Below are 16,221 nucleotides of genomic sequence, written 5' to 3' on the forward strand. Positions count from 1 at the left end.
AAATTCAGCTCAGTCGTGTCGTCCCAAAGCATGGTGTTGCTCTGGGAGGAAATGTCTCTCTCCAGACTTTTGTGTGAAGATATGATTTAAACAGGGAAATTTTGGCAGAGTCAGGGCTGCCCAGGCTGGAGAATAAAACTTTTGTTGGTACTGTGAATGATTTGCCCCAAGGATTAAATAAAACTGTCGAATATCGAGGTGTTTTAGGACCAGGATTATGAAGGTTTGTTGCTGCAACACTGACCTTCCCCTTTAACAGCAGCACAGTGCTTGCCATGGATGGGATCCCTGTGATGGCTGGTCATGGGGGACTGCCCATCCCTCTCTGTGATTCCTCTTCTTTCCATGCCCTACCTCGTAGAAGAATTCAAAATCGCAACCAGCCTTTTGGGACCACCCCTTGAAGAGGGTGGGACACTGGTGGGTCCTGCCATGGCCACAGGGATGCAACTCTGGACCAAAGTGCCACCACATCACAGGAATGTAGTCTGACAGGCAGGATAGGAGCAGGTCGGTCACTAAGCTCCTCTCAGTCTTGGAAGCTCCTGGAAACATGAGAAATGCACTGTCATCAGCCAGGGCTCTCTACCAAGGTCTGTGGTGGGGGTGCTCACTATGGTCAGCTCATTATGGTCAGCAGCTGCCTGGTCTGCTTCAAAATCCACATTTGAGCATCCACCTTGGTCTTCTCCTGTGTGGGTGCTGACCTGCCTCCCGGCAGACACGATGGATGTGCACTCCCTTCCAGATTGGACGTGCTCCTCTTAAAGGCTTTGCAGCATTAGAGTGCAGATTTCCTTTGCCTTATTTAGTTTTAGGAAAAAAGCGATTTGTTTTGTCTATCTGTGCAAGTGCCAGAAACATAACATTTTAAAAACTCTTTCCAAAAAGCTGATTGCTTTTAAGAAAAGAACAGTTAAAATTGTAATTCTTCTCTCTTACTATCTGATGAATTTATTATCTCCTGGTTTTAGTGCCCAAAATTGGGTTTTGACTTGCTTAAAATGGGCAGAAGTTTTTCCTTTCATCTACTGCTCCATTAGTTCCTATCAGAGCTACAGTGAAAAAAGTTAATATGCCTGAGTATTTCTGCAGATTGCATCATTTTCAGCGTTTCATAACGATATGGCAAAAGTAATTTGAAACAGATAACAATAGTTCAGTCTGTTTCAGGATAACCATGATTTCCTTGTCATTAAGAGGTCTGTTAGCGGGTAGAGGAGGAGTTTTATCTGGATGAGTTACAGATCATATGGTGTGATCAAGTGCCTTTTTTTTTTTCTTCCCCCTCTTTTCCTTCCCTTGAAATCCGCAGTGCTGGACTTTGGTTTGGATATGAAACGATTGGATAGTTTCAAACTCCTGTCTGCACAAAGCAGCTCAGCACTTCCAGATGTTTTCAATAAGGAACCCAGAACTGTCGCATCAGCAGCCGGTGGCCAGGGCTGCTGCTCACGTCTCTGCTCCATTTTGAGCAACTCACCAAAAAAAGAGAATTATTTACTTGCTAGAGCAGGCTTTCTTTAATTTAATCTTTATCTTCTGATTGTCTGGCTCATTGTGTTTCAGAGCATAAATACTATATACTGTCTAAACACTTGTATGGCATTCAAGGACTGCCTTAAATAGCTGGACAAAAGAGATTGGAAACCTTTGTTCAGCTCCGTCCGGGCTCAGTCTGTGTTCTGCATCTGCCCTCTGTGCTGTGTGGATGTCAGGCTATGTGCAAGGCAAGATTTCTAGCCTGAAACAATGCAGCAAAAGCCCCACCTAATGTGGGAAGAGAGTGGTGGTCTCCCAAGGGAGGGTGTGTCTGGCACATTATCTTCTGTTTGTTTATATTATGTTTTTCTCCCCCCTTCAACAGTAAAGTCTGGAATTGAAGATGAGATGGACTTTGGGTGTCTGTAGTCGTCACTGGCCTCCTGATCTTGGCTGTGAGTCAGGAACATAACCACAGAAAAAACTCTTGGAACAAATTAGGGATTTGGAGGCTTAAATTTAAGAAGAAAAAGAGAAGGGAGAGAGGGGTTTTGTTGGTTTATTTATTTGTTTGTGTTGATTCTTTTCTTCTGTGGCTGAAGATGTAGGAGTCAAGGTGTAGGGTTGTCAAGTGGACAACCTTTACTAGATCAAGACACATGATTATGGAGGAAGGCAGGTCATCACCTTGATTCACAGGTAAGGTATGGACATACACCAAGTCCTGGGATACATCCTGTGCCCAGAGTCACCCAACCTGGCACTGGTCTGACAGCTTCTCTGACCACCTCTTGCCACCTGTCTGCACCTTCCACCTGAACTTTCAGTTCCCTGCTACTCCATGAAAGCACACATTGGGTTACTTGTGGCTTTTGGCCATCCCAAAATTGGCCCCCTCTTTTAAACTTCCCATTATGAAAGTTGCACATCTCCCAGCATTTCTCCCATCTCCTTTGGCTGGAGGTGTTTCTCCTTTCTCCTTACCTGCCAGAAGGGTGAGATAACGGGAGCCACAAAAGGCTGGGCGTTGGTGTAGCCACAAGTTGGACCTGTCTTGCACCTCCGTGGAAGATGTGCTGTCGCAGTTCGTAGGGATGCTCACCTGGCAGTTTCCTCTGCAAGGTGGGCATTGCCTGAGCCCGGCAGCTGAACGTCTCTTTCTGGTTGCCAGAGGACCTCTGTGGATCAAAGGTGAAATCCTTTGAATGGAGCATCTGGACAGAATTGTGCAGTTGTTGTTTGGATAAATCTTGACTGTGTATGCCAGCAGCCATAATTAAATTGATTTGAAAACAAAAATATCTGCAATGAAACCTTAGAACATCATTAAGGCACAGTGACTATTGTAAATTCTTACACCTGAACTAAATTCACACACTTTGTTTATAGGTTCCTGTCTTGTACATTTAAATTTGAGGAAATCCCTGCCTTTTATGGTAGTGTTTGAAGGGCTGGAATGCTGTCACAGCCATTTCTAATTCCTCATCTCGACAGGCACATGATTGCTGGGATTCATTACTTGTGGAGAAAACTGGTGCCTCCAGAAAGTCCCCAAAGTACGACCACATTTCGTGTATGTCCTAATACTGAAAGCAGAAGCTCTGCTTGTTGTTGAAGAAAACAGAGTCATTGGCTGAGATCTCGAGCCAGGGATTGTAGCTGTAAGAGAACCTCATAGAGGAGATCCTCCTCCGTTCAGCGGGTGGTGTGGTGGAGATGAAGCTTTGGGTTGTGAGGGAGAGACTGGAGCCTGGTGAAAGTGGGGGGAGATACCTCGCGTTGAGTAGGTAAGAGTTTACCTGTGTCCCTAACCTGGGGGAGCTCATCCCCTGTGAGTCCCCAGCCCATCCAGCACACGAGGACACGGCCATGGAGCGATGCCCACTGTGGACCTTGGCTTAGGGAGTTGGCCACTGTGTCACCAAGTCTTAGGAAAAGATGCCCTTCTTTGCTCGCTTACTGAGCTTGCTAAGTCTGGAGGGTAACTCTGCTTTTGTGTAATCTGACTGTAGGATCAGGGGTGTCTTAGCTAGGAACCCAAAATAGTACGTTGTAGTTCTGTAAACTCCTGGTTTTTGGTGTTCTACCAAACGGGCGTGGAGGGGAGTCAGTTCTTGTGTTACTCGCAGGCTGTGGTGCAATGTTTTTGGGCAGTCAGAAGACTGTGTAGCACTGGGAAGAGAGGAGCTGGAGTGCCTGTTCACAGCAGATGGGTTTGGATCTCCTTTGGAAGACTCATCTTGCACTCAAATGCTGAAAAATATGCTTCAGTAGGCTTCAGAGTTTGAGTCACCTTTACCAGAGTTTCACCTGGTGGTTACAAAGCTCTTTATACAACCAGGACCACCCTATGGGACTGGATGAAAAGACTTACAACTCCCTAACTAAGCTCCAGGAGTGGGGCAAATCCCAGCAGCAGGAGGTGGGCCAGTTTGCCCAGCGCTGCCAAGGACAACTTTTGGAGATCAGCAATTAAACGTTGGGTTGATAAGTACTGTTTCCAATTCTGTGTTTCCTGCTTTGCAGCATGCAATTAAAAATTCCTGCATTTTCAGCTTTTCTATTTAGCAAAGCAGCAAGTTCTGGTTGCTACGAACTCCCAGTCACAGAAGACCCCGCTTCCCCTTTTCTTCTCTTTTTTTTTTTCCTTTTTTTTTTCATTTTGAACCGCCCCCATTCTCTCTTGAATCGGTGAATGAGAGAATGTCTAAAGCCAGGGAAGTATGGAAAGATTTCATCCCTGGAGAGGTCAGGGTGGGGTGGAAAGCAGAGGGGGCTGCAAGGGGGCAGTTTGAAAACAGGAAACCATGTGGCAGTGAGCGTGCAGGGCCCAGCTGATGTGAATGAGCTATTGAGAGCAGAGAGTTGCTCGAGCTGGCCCAACATTAGAAACATGAAAAACTTTAGGGTGTTTTTTTGGTGTTCTCTTTTTTTTTTTTTTAAAGGAAAAAAAGCTCTGCCTTTCAGGCTAGGAAAAAAGAGAGAAAATTGTATTTTCTGGGCAACAAGTTGTTGAAATCTTTTCCTCTGTGTTGCAAACAAAACAAGAAAAAAGTAAATGGCTGATTTCCTTTTTTTTTTTTTTAATTTTTTTTTTCCATGTGCACTGATTAAATCATAAGTTTCCATTCCTGGTTTGGGAAAGCATTAACCCTGAAACTGTCTTTGATTCACCTGGCCTGAGGGTGTTGGAAGAGTCTTTTTACCTCTCCAAAACCATGTCCCTTTGCTCTCAGTCTCTTTTTAGACCGAGCAAACACACTGAGTGCCTGCAACCGGAGGTGGAAGAGGCTGGCAAAGAAAAGCTGCTGCTTTTTCTTCCCCCCCTCCCTCCTCTTTTTTTTTTTTTTTTTTACTCTCTGAATCATGCTCCCACAACTGCACAGTAAATTTGAAAGCTGGGAGAACACTGGTGCAGGACTAAAAAGGCAAGTAGTGACGTCCCAGCCCAAATCAGGAGGGGAGTGGCTTTATTTCATTATTTTCTTTCCTTTTGCCCTGTGCTGTCATCAGAAATTTAAACTTAATGCAAAACCGAGCCCTCCTGCCTTGTGAACAGTGGACTGACTAGAAAGGAGGAAAGTACCTTTCTTCATTATTTCTTTCAGTGAATGAGGGCGTGAAAGACAAAACACGTTGGTGACAGTATTTACGTTGGATACTGTGATTGGCTTTTTTTTGTTTTTCTTTTTTTCCTGAATTAGACCCGTCGTGGCTGAGCCTACCTTCTGCCTTTCCTCTCGGAGTGTCAGGGTTTCTGCTGCACACATCTGGCTTTTGTTCTCTTTTCAGGCAGGATTTTAATTCTGATGCTTTTTGGATATCAAAGTTGTCTGGAAAACATTTTTTTTTATTACTATTACTATAACAGGAAGGCTGATACCATTCTTAGCAGTTGCAAAAAAATTAATCCTATATGTATAAAGCTGTCTTCAAATATCTTTTGTTTGCTATAAGTTCCTGCGTTGCCTGTATAAGCAAATCTGTTCCGAGAAGACTTTATCAGCCCGTCGCAGCTCTGGGATTTTCTCTTTCCTGTTGAGAAGCTCGGACAGGCTGGTGTGCTGAGACACAGGGACTCCTCTGAGCACGGATGTGAGAGGTCTGGAGTGCGCCTGACCGTGGTCAGCCCGGGGTTCATGGTGGGCTCTGCTCCTCCACTCCCGGCTTTTTGGACAAAATGTACGAACGCCACAAGAGGCGATACAGCCTGTGCGACATCTCCAAGGTGGACAGGACTGTAGATGTTGTGTTGTTAAAGGTATGGTGTTTCTGTGCATTTCTTTACGGGTTCCTTTCCCTATCTCCAGTGGATCGATCTGTTCCTCACTATACTCGTGTCCCCGGCTGGGTGGTGCAGAGAGGAGGGGCAGGTGGGAGAGCTCTTGCCCTTCAGCATGGAGATGGTTTTGAATGTTATCAAACCATTTCATGCCAAATATTATTATCTCTGGAGCTAGATAATCTCTAGTGGCATGCACTCTTTGGGATCACTCCCTGACCATCTTCCCTGTCCTCTGTCATTAAACAGTCCTCTCCTGATTTAAAACCCTCTCAGGTGGGTTTTCTGCATAAGGTGCAATAGGTTTTCATTTCCGGTGGTCGCTTATGGGGTTGAAATGCACGTTTCCTGAAAGATGTATTCTGTCAAAAAAAAAAGGCATGGTGGATCCTCCTTTACCTCTGTTTCTCATTTGTGTTTGAAGGGTGTTGTTGTCAGTCTTGTTGTTTGGGTGTGAGTTTTGTCTGAGGATGGGTTGGAGCAAGAGTCAGGAGTGGTTCTTGGCTAATTGTCCCAGTGTGTTCCTCCTCTAATCTAAAATTAGCAAGTGCTCCACCAAATGGCACAATGGCAGTCTGGGAATGTCCTGTCTCTGTAACAGCTTTTTGGAGCTTCAGCAGTTTCCTGGCAGAGTGAATGGAAATAGGAGAGCAGCCAGAGGGACTGCAAAACACAGCCCAACTTAGAGATCTTAACTCCTGGAAGAGCATTTCCTTTCCCTCTCCCTTTTTCTCTTTTTCTTAGCTGAAGCAGTGGGACTGTGCATGATCGTATGGCTTCCTCTTTTATGATTTTTGCTTCATGCTCTTGTTTCAAAGTCAAGATGAGAACATGTAACAAGTTTATTTTCAAATGATTCTTGTCCTACTTTATCTGCACTAAAATAGACTTAGCTTTTGTTAACTTGCTCGGTTTAGGGATGAAAGTATTGTATCATCATTTTTTGGCGGCACAAATAACTGTAAGTTGTTTTTTCTACCAACTCAATTTTTTGGAGTATTTTTGAACTCTTATATTAATGATGCTGATAGAGGATTGAATCCCGTGGTATTCAGTCTCTAGACACCCTATGAGTCATTAAAAATGTTGACGTATTGTGCACACTCTACTTCTATGAAATGACTGTTTAATAATTCTTGGGAGAAGACCTGGTGTCCCTGACAATCTTGGTTGCCAATATAAAACACAGTCTTTCTCTTTATAAAGAATATCTGTATGCCTGGGTTGAAATGTAACTCACTAGACTTATCTGACTTCAGTATTTCTGATGTCACCAGTTCCTTAAATTAGTTTTTGTTCAACAAAGCTCAGATTTTATAACAAAATGTGTCTCTTGTTAGTTCCAACTAGTATTTTCCTAACTGCGTTTCAAAACTGTGGGTTATACTGTCTGTCCCTGCAAATGACTCAGTGTCCATATATGTGTGTGTGTGCACACATTGCTGCTCCCAACACGGGCTGTACAGGCTGCAGATGTTTAGAATAGGAGGGTACTGGTGACAGCTATAGCTACGATCAACTTTAGCTTGATTTTCAGTTGTTCTTCATGTTTTATCTGGTTTCTGTAACATAACTGGTAGATGAAATTAAATTTTGATGATCTAGGGATCCCAGCCAGCACCAGAGTGCGTCAGTGGCAGATCATCTCTTGACGTTAATGGGAGTTGGATCAGGTCCTTAATGAGGGAGCTGGGGGCGGGGATTTTGTTGGGTTTGGTTTTAATTAAAATGCTGAAATAAAACTGTACATTATCTAGGTAATTGTATTTTGGGGAGTTAAGAGGACAAGGCTTAAGTGTCAAGTATTGAAAAGCAAATAAATACCCTTAAAACAAAAGCAAACCCATCAAGAGTGTTTGATCTGACTGAAATTTTAGCAAGATACCTGCAAAGCATTAAACAGCTTTCAGTTTGGCCTGCAGATTGACTTGGACAAGATGTAGTTTCTTTGAGTGGTAGATGAATACGTTCTTTGCTCCATTTCAAGACAGAGAACTCAGTAATCATAGAATCATAGAACTGTTTAGGTTGAAAAGACCAGTAAGATCATCAAGTCCAACCATTAAGCAGCACTGCCAAGACCACCACTAAACCATGTCCCCAAGTGCCACGTCTACGCATCTTTTAAATACCTCCACAAATCGTGACACAGAAAATAAAATCAGCTGGTGGAGAAGGACAACTGGAACAAGTGGTGAACAAAGATCTTGTGTCATTTTGGATATTAAATGCTTATAGATGGGATTATGTTTGCATTGACTGCAACCATCTTTAGATACAGTCACAAAAGAGTTTTGATTCCTGCTGATTATTTTGCAATGCACGTGTCTTCTGAAGGGTCACTGTGTTGAGGCTCAAATTTTCCATGTTTAGATTGTGCCTGAAACAGTGGCTTATGGAGTTATGAAAAAAATCAACCTCAACAATTTTGAGGGTTGATACACACAGTTATTTTTGGCTTTAACATAGCTTCTTCCTCCTCCCCACATAGAAAAAAGCAAGAGGCAACAGGTTACTCTGTGTCCCAGCCTCTATGTCAGAGGTAGGACTTCATCACAGGAAGAAATTCCTTACTGTAACGGAGGTGAGGCACTGACACAGAGAAGCTGTGGGATGTCCCATCCCTTGAGGTGTTCCAGGCCAGGTTGGATGGGGATTTGAGCAACCTGGTCTCTTGCAAAGTGTTCCTGCCCATGACAGGGGCTTTGGAACTGGGTAATCTCTAAGGTCCCTTCCAACTCAAACCATTCTATGATTCCATGTTCTTCACTGGCTGCTGCAGCAATGCAACAATGATGAACTTGGTCCCTGAACAGAGTGGTTTACCACTGTGCAGGGAAGCCTGGATGAGGCAGAAATGACATCGTTGCTCCTGCCAGGATTGCTTTGTAGCAGATGAGGGAGAAGATGTGGGGTATGCAGGATGTCTGCTTGTCTGAACATTTTGCTGAGCTCTGAGCAGCTACGTGCAGGGTAAAGCAGTCTGTGCTGTGTTATTGCAAGCCCAAAATGGGAAGTCTCAGTGTGCCCATGTGTGTGTTGGCAGCCCTGTCTCATTTTTATGTTGTGCCTGCTACCACAAATATAACTATCTAGGGACGGAATACCAAAACCACACTGGCTGGCACCTTTCAAATGCATGTAAGTCAGACAAGTGTTCAAGTGTGGATGAACAGAGTTAGGAAGTAAGAACTGGGCTTACTTTGGGAATGGGAGACTGAGCAATTGCAACTGGGAATGTTTTATAATTGCTTATTACCTCTATTTGCATTTTACCTTTATATGTGAATGTTCAGACTGTTAGGTGTAGGCAGTAGGTGTAAGTTTTTTTCATAGCTGGGGTACTGAGGTTTGATTTATCTGCTTTCCAGATGAACCAATGCCATTTGGCTTCCAGTTAAAGATCAGAACATTATTCGTGAAATTAAAACCTGCATTAATAATTAATTAAGGGATTTTGGAATTATTCTGCTCCCTGGCTGCTCTGATAGCTCTACCTCGGCACTGGAGATGATCCTCTGGAATGAACCCTGCCCACCTAAGGCAAAGGGTCATTTGTAGCATCCTGAGCTAGAAGCACTATGTGGAGAAGGTCCCCAAATTAACTGAAACTAGGGTTCCTTCCACTGTATGTCTTCTTACTTAGCTTTTTCTTTTTTATGTTTTTGGTTTATCGACACATAAGCAAGTTCATTCCTTCTTTGGGGTTGTTCGTCTGAGGGAAGCGCCATCCCCCGGTGATGGGTACACAGTGTCCATCAATATTTGCGGCCCTAAAATAATTCTGAACTTTAATCCTACATCTGTCCACGCTGTTACGGTTCTTGAAGAAGGTGAGAATTGTATTTAGAATGATGTGGACAACTTTTGAGTTTTTCTCTTTGTGTCTCATGTAGAATTAGGACAGGAAGGACAACTTAAATGAAGTTAATGTGTTTTCACCTTAGGCACACACATGTTTGTGGGAATTTTGCTCACATATGTTAGTTAGTCAAGAGAGGGTTTTTATGCAAAGCCAGTGCTGTTATTTTTAAAGCTTAATTAAAGTTTGTCATTACCAGGACTCTTAATTTTGCTGGTAGAGGACATCCCAGTGCCAAGGGCTGGAAAACGTATTTGGGGCACACATTCCTTTCCCCAGCTGGAATATTGCCAGGGGGAAAAAACGCACTCTAAGAATTCAACATTGCTCTTACACCACAAAGTGCTGATTTATTCAGTCATGTAACATGTCCTGTGGTGGTAGGAACCTCTTCTGGTGTAATCCTTTAGTGAGTTTCCTACAGCACTGCTTGCTTGTTGCTGTGAGCGAGATCACTTTGGGTCTTCTTGAAAAAATGTCCTGATATGGTGTCACCAGTTCTGTAAAGGTAAAAAGCTCCCTGTCATGTATTCACAGTACTAAAAGAAAAATCTCTGTAGAAATCATTGAAGAAATGCAAGTGTTGTCCCTTTCGGCATACACTGGAGAATGTCTTTGTGTTCTGCATCCACATGTTAATATCTTCCCCCAAAGCTAAGAAAATACACAGAGAGATTACAAAAAAAAAAAATTAAATAAAAAATAAATCTGGAATTCGCAAGCAAATTGATATGTCTACTCTTAATATTGTCTGGCAAGATGATTGCCAAAGCAGTGATTTTTGCTCTTATGTGAGTTTCGTGTATATGGAGTTTTTCTGCAGCAACAGATGTTGAAGGAAACAGTGGAAATTCCTTCCCCAGGTGCCCCATTCTTCATGCTCTTTTTGAAAGAGGTCTGGAGGATCTTTAGGGGTGGATTTTGTGAAGGGGGTGAATCAACTGTTGTTTTCGTTTCTAGTGCAGGAATTAGAGGCAACTGGATAATTCTATTGTAAATGGAATTGTAAAGTTTAAAGTTTAAAGTTGTTCAGTATAAACATTGAATTCCAGTTATGTGTACAAATTTCCTCAATGAAACTATCCTACAGGAAATTTTCAGGAGCAGGGAGTTCCTAGAAAAAAATTAGAGTCTACATATATTTCCCCTCTCCCCCCCCCAAAAAAAAAATCGTTTTAGCATTTCTCATTATTATGTCAGTTGTTGCTCAGTAAGTGTACAGGTACCTAATGAAACACTAGGCAAGCTAGACTTTAGTCTCCTAAGTATTTTCCTATGTGCAGTAGTATCTGGTTTTAACTGCAACGTAGATCCTAGTCAGGAAGCTGGAGAAAGAAAAGGAGAGAAATGGAAACTTGTAAATTTAGGACAAAGTTAAAACAATATGGAGGGAAAAGGAATCTCTAGAGATCTACTAGGAAATGAAAGTTAAATTCATATGGTTCCTTCTGCTCTGGAGGTGTTGATTTATATCACTACCAGTGAGGTTGGCAAGTGCAAACTTCTAAAATAGCGGAAGATTTCCCGAAAGGTCACTGTGTTCTCTTTGTTGTGAAATGGAAGGCAAGAAGAGTTAAAATAAAGCCAGAGGGAGAGAAAAGGACTTTTCTGTGCTGGAAAGGTAGGAGAGGTACATAGGAGCCAGGTAACCACTGGCCTCCAAGGGGCCCGTTCCTAGGGACCCTCCAGCACACTGCTCTGCCAGAAACAGATATTTTTGAAATGTCTTTGAGAAGGAGGTCCCAACCCTGGGTTTCATGGGCAGGCACCACACAGGACTTCAAGCACTGCAGGAGATTAGATAGCTCCTTGACCAAGACCCTCGTGTAGGGGTAGAGGAAAGAAGAGCCTGGGAACAGAGTCTGGGGTCACTCATTTTTCCTGCAAGACACCCCAGCCCTGTTTGTCTCACAGATTGTCCAGCACCGGCCTTTTCTTATGCAAAGAAGTTTCTCCATTAAGTCACATTAAGTTTCAAATTCAATGTCTGCAGGAAGAGGTCTCAGAGTCAGGAAATATGTGTGTGTGCCCAGAAAGAGCAATCGAACCGTCGGCTGCTCGCAGCTCCAGCTGGTGTCCTAAAGCCCTCTTTGAACATTTAGTCTGCTAGTGTTTCACAGGCAAACACAAAATCCTTTGGGATTCAGCCTTTTGTGCCTGGGGATGTGCTTCCATGATTCATTCTGTGACTGAGCTGCAGATAAACACATTCAGGCTTCTGTGTGGAAAATAGCTGGTTCTCTCCTGGCATTTCTTCAAAAGCTGTATTGAAACTCTGTTCCCAGAGGCTGTTTCATATTCCCTCTGCCATCAGAACACCACAGCATCCTCCACTCCCACCACAAAGACTTGGGATGCCTGGAATCAGTGGGCTATAATCAGAGAGTGTGTGGGGCTTTTATCATCTTCTCTGACCACCAGCCTGTGGTCCTGTTGTTGGGCTTCTCTCGGCTAAACAGACACTGAGGGAAGAAGGGAGGAATAGTTTTATCACATGTAATGCTCATGTGTCCACAAAATCCCAAGACAACCTCATTTCAAATTTCTTCATGCTAGTGCATTACCCAGCTCCTGATGTTTAGGTGCTTTTATAAAGGTAATTTTCTCTCCAGCCCTTACTGTTTGTACTTGTCGTCACTAGTCCTGAGTAAACACAAACAGAATTCAGGTGTTGAGGAGGGATCCCAGTGATCAGTGTTGAGCTGTGGATAGTGGGGTTTGTGTTTTGAGTATCTACAGACCACCCAGTTTCCTGAGAGCACTCAGTAAACCTCCCTCAAGTCCTGTCTGGGCTCGTTTTGGCATAGGGAATACTTGTATATAGTAGTGGTTTCCTTTGTGTTTTGATGGTGGTGATTATTGTTTTTCCTGAATTAGGGCTACTGAAATAAATATTTAGTTTTAATGTTTTATTTTGTACATAATAAGGCATATCTGAAGCAGCACCTTAAGCCTCAGTGTTACTCTCTCATTACTTTTTTTAACAGAAAAAAGCAGACGTTTTCAATACTTGGCAAAGCCACAGGGCTGAGGAGAGAGCTGGCTGGGAAATGGGAAAAATACTCAAATCTTTTTTGAAAAAGTGCCAATGTCTATAATGCATTTTCAGTGAATGACTCAATTGGTTCTATTAAGGGCAAAAATATAATGTTAATTCACCCTAATATAGTTTATTCAACAGACAGCTTGAACCTCCTTATATTTTACTTTCTTGCTAATTATTGATCGGGAGGTGTAATAATTGGTTTCCTTTAGTGGATATCAGTAAAAATCAGGAGTAGTTCCTTTAAATGTAATGGAGATTTGTTTAAAAGTATGAAGGGTCAGACTCAATATGATGAGGAAAGAGTTAGGTGCAAGCAAATCAGAAGGAGGCAGAATTTGATTTTGTATCTGAATTGGGTCGTTCCTTCATTTGTGTGGACTTGAGCACATTTGCATTTGTCCTTCTCCATGTGTTCAGGCTCAACCTCTAGATTTGCCTTTAATAAAATGTAAGAAACCATGGTGCAAATAGATTCTGCTTTATCTGAAGAGAAAAGGATAATAACATGATATTTATTGATTTTACAGTCATAAAGTGGTATTTACTGGCTTTGCAGCTCCTTTAAGACTAAAAAAGAATAAATTCTGCAGTTAAGTTTAGTTGCTCAGGTTCAATACCATACAGCCTCACTGAGAACAGGGAGTGTCTTCTGTTGAAAGAATCCAAATGGTGACCCACTGTCCATGTAACAGTTAAAATTCAACATCTTTGTGTCCCTTTGGAAAACAAAAAAATCATTGGTTTGAGTTTTTGGTTACAAAAACCCTTCTCAGACTTCGGACTGCTTCTCTTTCCCTCTCCACCTCTCATTTAATATAGATGTGCTGTATGTAAAAGGGAGAAGATGAATATGCAGGTGTGTGTGTTGAGAAGAGGTGCAGGGAAGGCTGGGATCTTAGATGTGTGTGCATAGCGGGGTGTAATGGGATCTTGGATGGATGTGTATATAATATATATATATAAGCAGAGTCAGTGAGTAAGTGCTAGGAAGTGTACATTGTATCTAAGCAAAACTGCCTGTAAAATTGGATGGAAGTGGGGAAGAATGTCCATGTGGGATGTGCACTGAGGTGCCCCGGAGACTTGACTCCGGCAGAGCACAGTGTCTCCTTCACCTCTTCTCAGAGACTCCTGCTCATTTTTCCCCTCTCAGATCTTCTTTGCTCCCTCCCTGTCTCTGTCAGCAAGAGCTGCTGACGGGAGAAGGTCACGGCATCCTCGCCACTGGAGGATTTTAAGGGCACGTTGGATTAAGACCTCTCAGATGATAATTGAGCCTGACTTGGAGCAGCAGAAAGAGACTAGCTGACCTGTCAGAGGCCCTTCCAAGCCTCTTTTATCATCCCCGAAGTATGGAGGAGGACAAAACCTGAGGAAGAAAAATGTGCCGCAGAAAGTAGCTGACAGGTCAGGGGGAGTGGAGAGCAGGAGGTGAGCAGAGGTGCTGGCAGGAGCCCCTCGGGTGACAGGCAGGAGACGCAGCCAGAACAGTGAGGAGCACCAGCCAACAACTGCAGTAACAACTTCCATGATCTCAGTGAGAAAGGAAACAAGGACGTGGGTCATTAGTCAAAGCATCCTGTCAGGTCAAGGGTAGGAGAGTCTTGGTTTTTCTTTATTGAAGAAAAAAAAAGAGAATAAAAAGGCAAAACCAGTGCATTTCATAACACAGGAGAAAGGTGACCAGTGAGAGGATGAGAATCCAGCAAGGGACTGCAAAAATAGAGCAGGATCACAGAGGAGGTTTGAACATGGGTCAGAGTCTAAAACTAAATAGTAAAAATTCACTATTTGACATAGAGAAAAGGAAATTATTTCAGGAGAGAAAATGAAAACCAGAGAGAGCTGGTAGAAGAAATAGTTGATATATCAGGCAAAGTCATCCATTTCAGTAGTTTCCTTTTAGCTACAACTTAACATGTGAGATCCTGTGTTTGAGGCAGGCCAGGAGGGGAAACAATCTCTGGATTTCATTGTGTGGGACAGGTGAGATTTGCATGCATTTGACAAATAAAGGCATTTGCCTCAAAGAAACAACAGAGAGAGTAAAGGGGCTTCCAGAGTTCGCTGGCTGGAGACAAAAGTGATGGGAAGCAAGTGTTGGATGACCAAGGGTTGTGGATAGTTCAGCAGACTTCGGAGTCAAAATGTTGGACAGCACAACCTGAGTGAGGAAGATGAAAGCACAGGCAGAGAGAGGAGAAGGCTGAGAACAGATCAGTCATCCTTGCTGAAAGACTGGGAGTCATGGAAAGGGTGAGGGACAGGGTAAGATGATAAGGGCTGCTGTTGAAATAAACCATGTGATGTGTCTTAGTGTTAAAATGGGCATTTCTATCATCATCATCATTTCAGTTAATGCAAACCCAAAGTGCTTCTTGTTCTCACCATGACCTGGACACTTCCCAAGCCATAATTTCCACAGCATCAGAGCACCTTGCTATCTCTGAGGTGATTGTCTGTAGACCGATGTGGGTGGTAAGGAATTGCTGTTCTGTTGGTAGTGAACTGAGGCGTAAAGCAGAGGAGTATTTTGCCTGCAGTCCCACTACAGATGGAAGTGGGAGTTGAAGCCGGGGTGTTTAGTCTTCGACTGGTAGCTTAAACTCTGGCTCATTCTCCCTCTGAACTCCTTCCTTGGGTGGGAGCCACCTTGAAATCAAACTTTCCACAGAGAAATAAAGTTTTTTGGCATATTTTAATGGTTTGTTTTGTGATGCTAAAAAAAAAAAATTAAAAAAAATCTTATGTTACTTTTGACATTTTCATTATTGGGAAAAAATTAAACCATAACTCTGTATCTGCTGGTCGATGCAGAGGGACATTGCAGAAGAGACTGAGGGGTGTTGGCGAGAGTGGCCTTTGTTTGATGTGCTCTGGTCTGTTTTCCAGATAAACCGCGAAAGCTGGTGTTCGCTGGAGCCATGTCCCGATCCCTCCCTGCTGGAGCGCAAGCGGACACGGGAGTCTCCAGGTGAGCAGCGTGCTGATGGCAGCTCCAGACCAGCAGCCATTCCCCTCACCTTCTCTATCCTTCTCGTTCTTCTTATTTTTGACATCCCTTGCCTTGATGGGGAAAACACATAAACTGAAGACACGGTGTGATGAATGTGCTGTGAGTCATTGTTAGCACATGGCTGTAGCACTTGACTTGCAGGGAGCTGTGTGGTGTGTCACCTCCTCAGATAATTGTGCATTCAGAGTGCTTCAGTATTTTGATTTTTTTTTTCTCTTTTTTGAATAAACTTCAAAAGTGCGGTGGGGCACACATGGTTTTTACAGACATAGATTTTAGCTAAAAGGTCCAACTTTTAACTAACCCTAATACAAAAAAAAAAAAGTCAGAAATTCAAACTCCTGAATCCATATTTAGACCCGGATCAGTGGCTTGATATTTTTATTTTTTTTTTTCCCCCTCTCTGAAAGTTGCCATGATTCCAGGCTTCAGGAAGCAGGAAGGCTGTTCAGAGCCATCGTTCCCACACCCTGCCCACCGGCCATGCCGAGCTCCCAGCCCTGTATGCTGGCTGGAACTTTCTGGCTCCTCCA

At 43.2% G+C, this 16,221-nt stretch overlaps 1 protein-coding gene across 3 annotated transcripts in view; it reads left to right on the forward strand.

Annotated features, from left to right (window-relative positions):
• The first annotated feature begins 5,644 nt into the window (after nt 1–5,644).
• The window catches only part of AKAP13 (A-kinase anchoring protein 13), a 72,767-nt gene continuing 62,190 nt past the window's right edge, over nt 5,645–16,221 (forward strand). For 2 of the 3 annotated variants that reach the window (XM_027644213.1, XM_027644214.1), the window contains exons 1-2: nt 5,648–5,743; nt 15,565–15,646. In XM_027644213.1, coding sequence (XP_027500014.1) covers nt 5,663–5,743; nt 15,565–15,646 — 163 coding nt within the window. In that variant the 5' untranslated portion in view covers nt 5,648–5,662. Of the gene's footprint in view, nt 5,744–15,564; nt 15,647–16,221 lie in introns of all 3 variants that reach the window. The other variant, XM_027644212.1, reaches the window with a different exon arrangement.

This window comes from Corapipo altera, unplaced genomic scaffold, assembly GCF_003945725.1.
Source record: "Corapipo altera isolate COAL_440 unplaced genomic scaffold, ASM394572v1 50, whole genome shotgun sequence".
NCBI lineage: Eukaryota > Metazoa > Chordata > Aves > Passeriformes > Pipridae > Corapipo > Corapipo altera.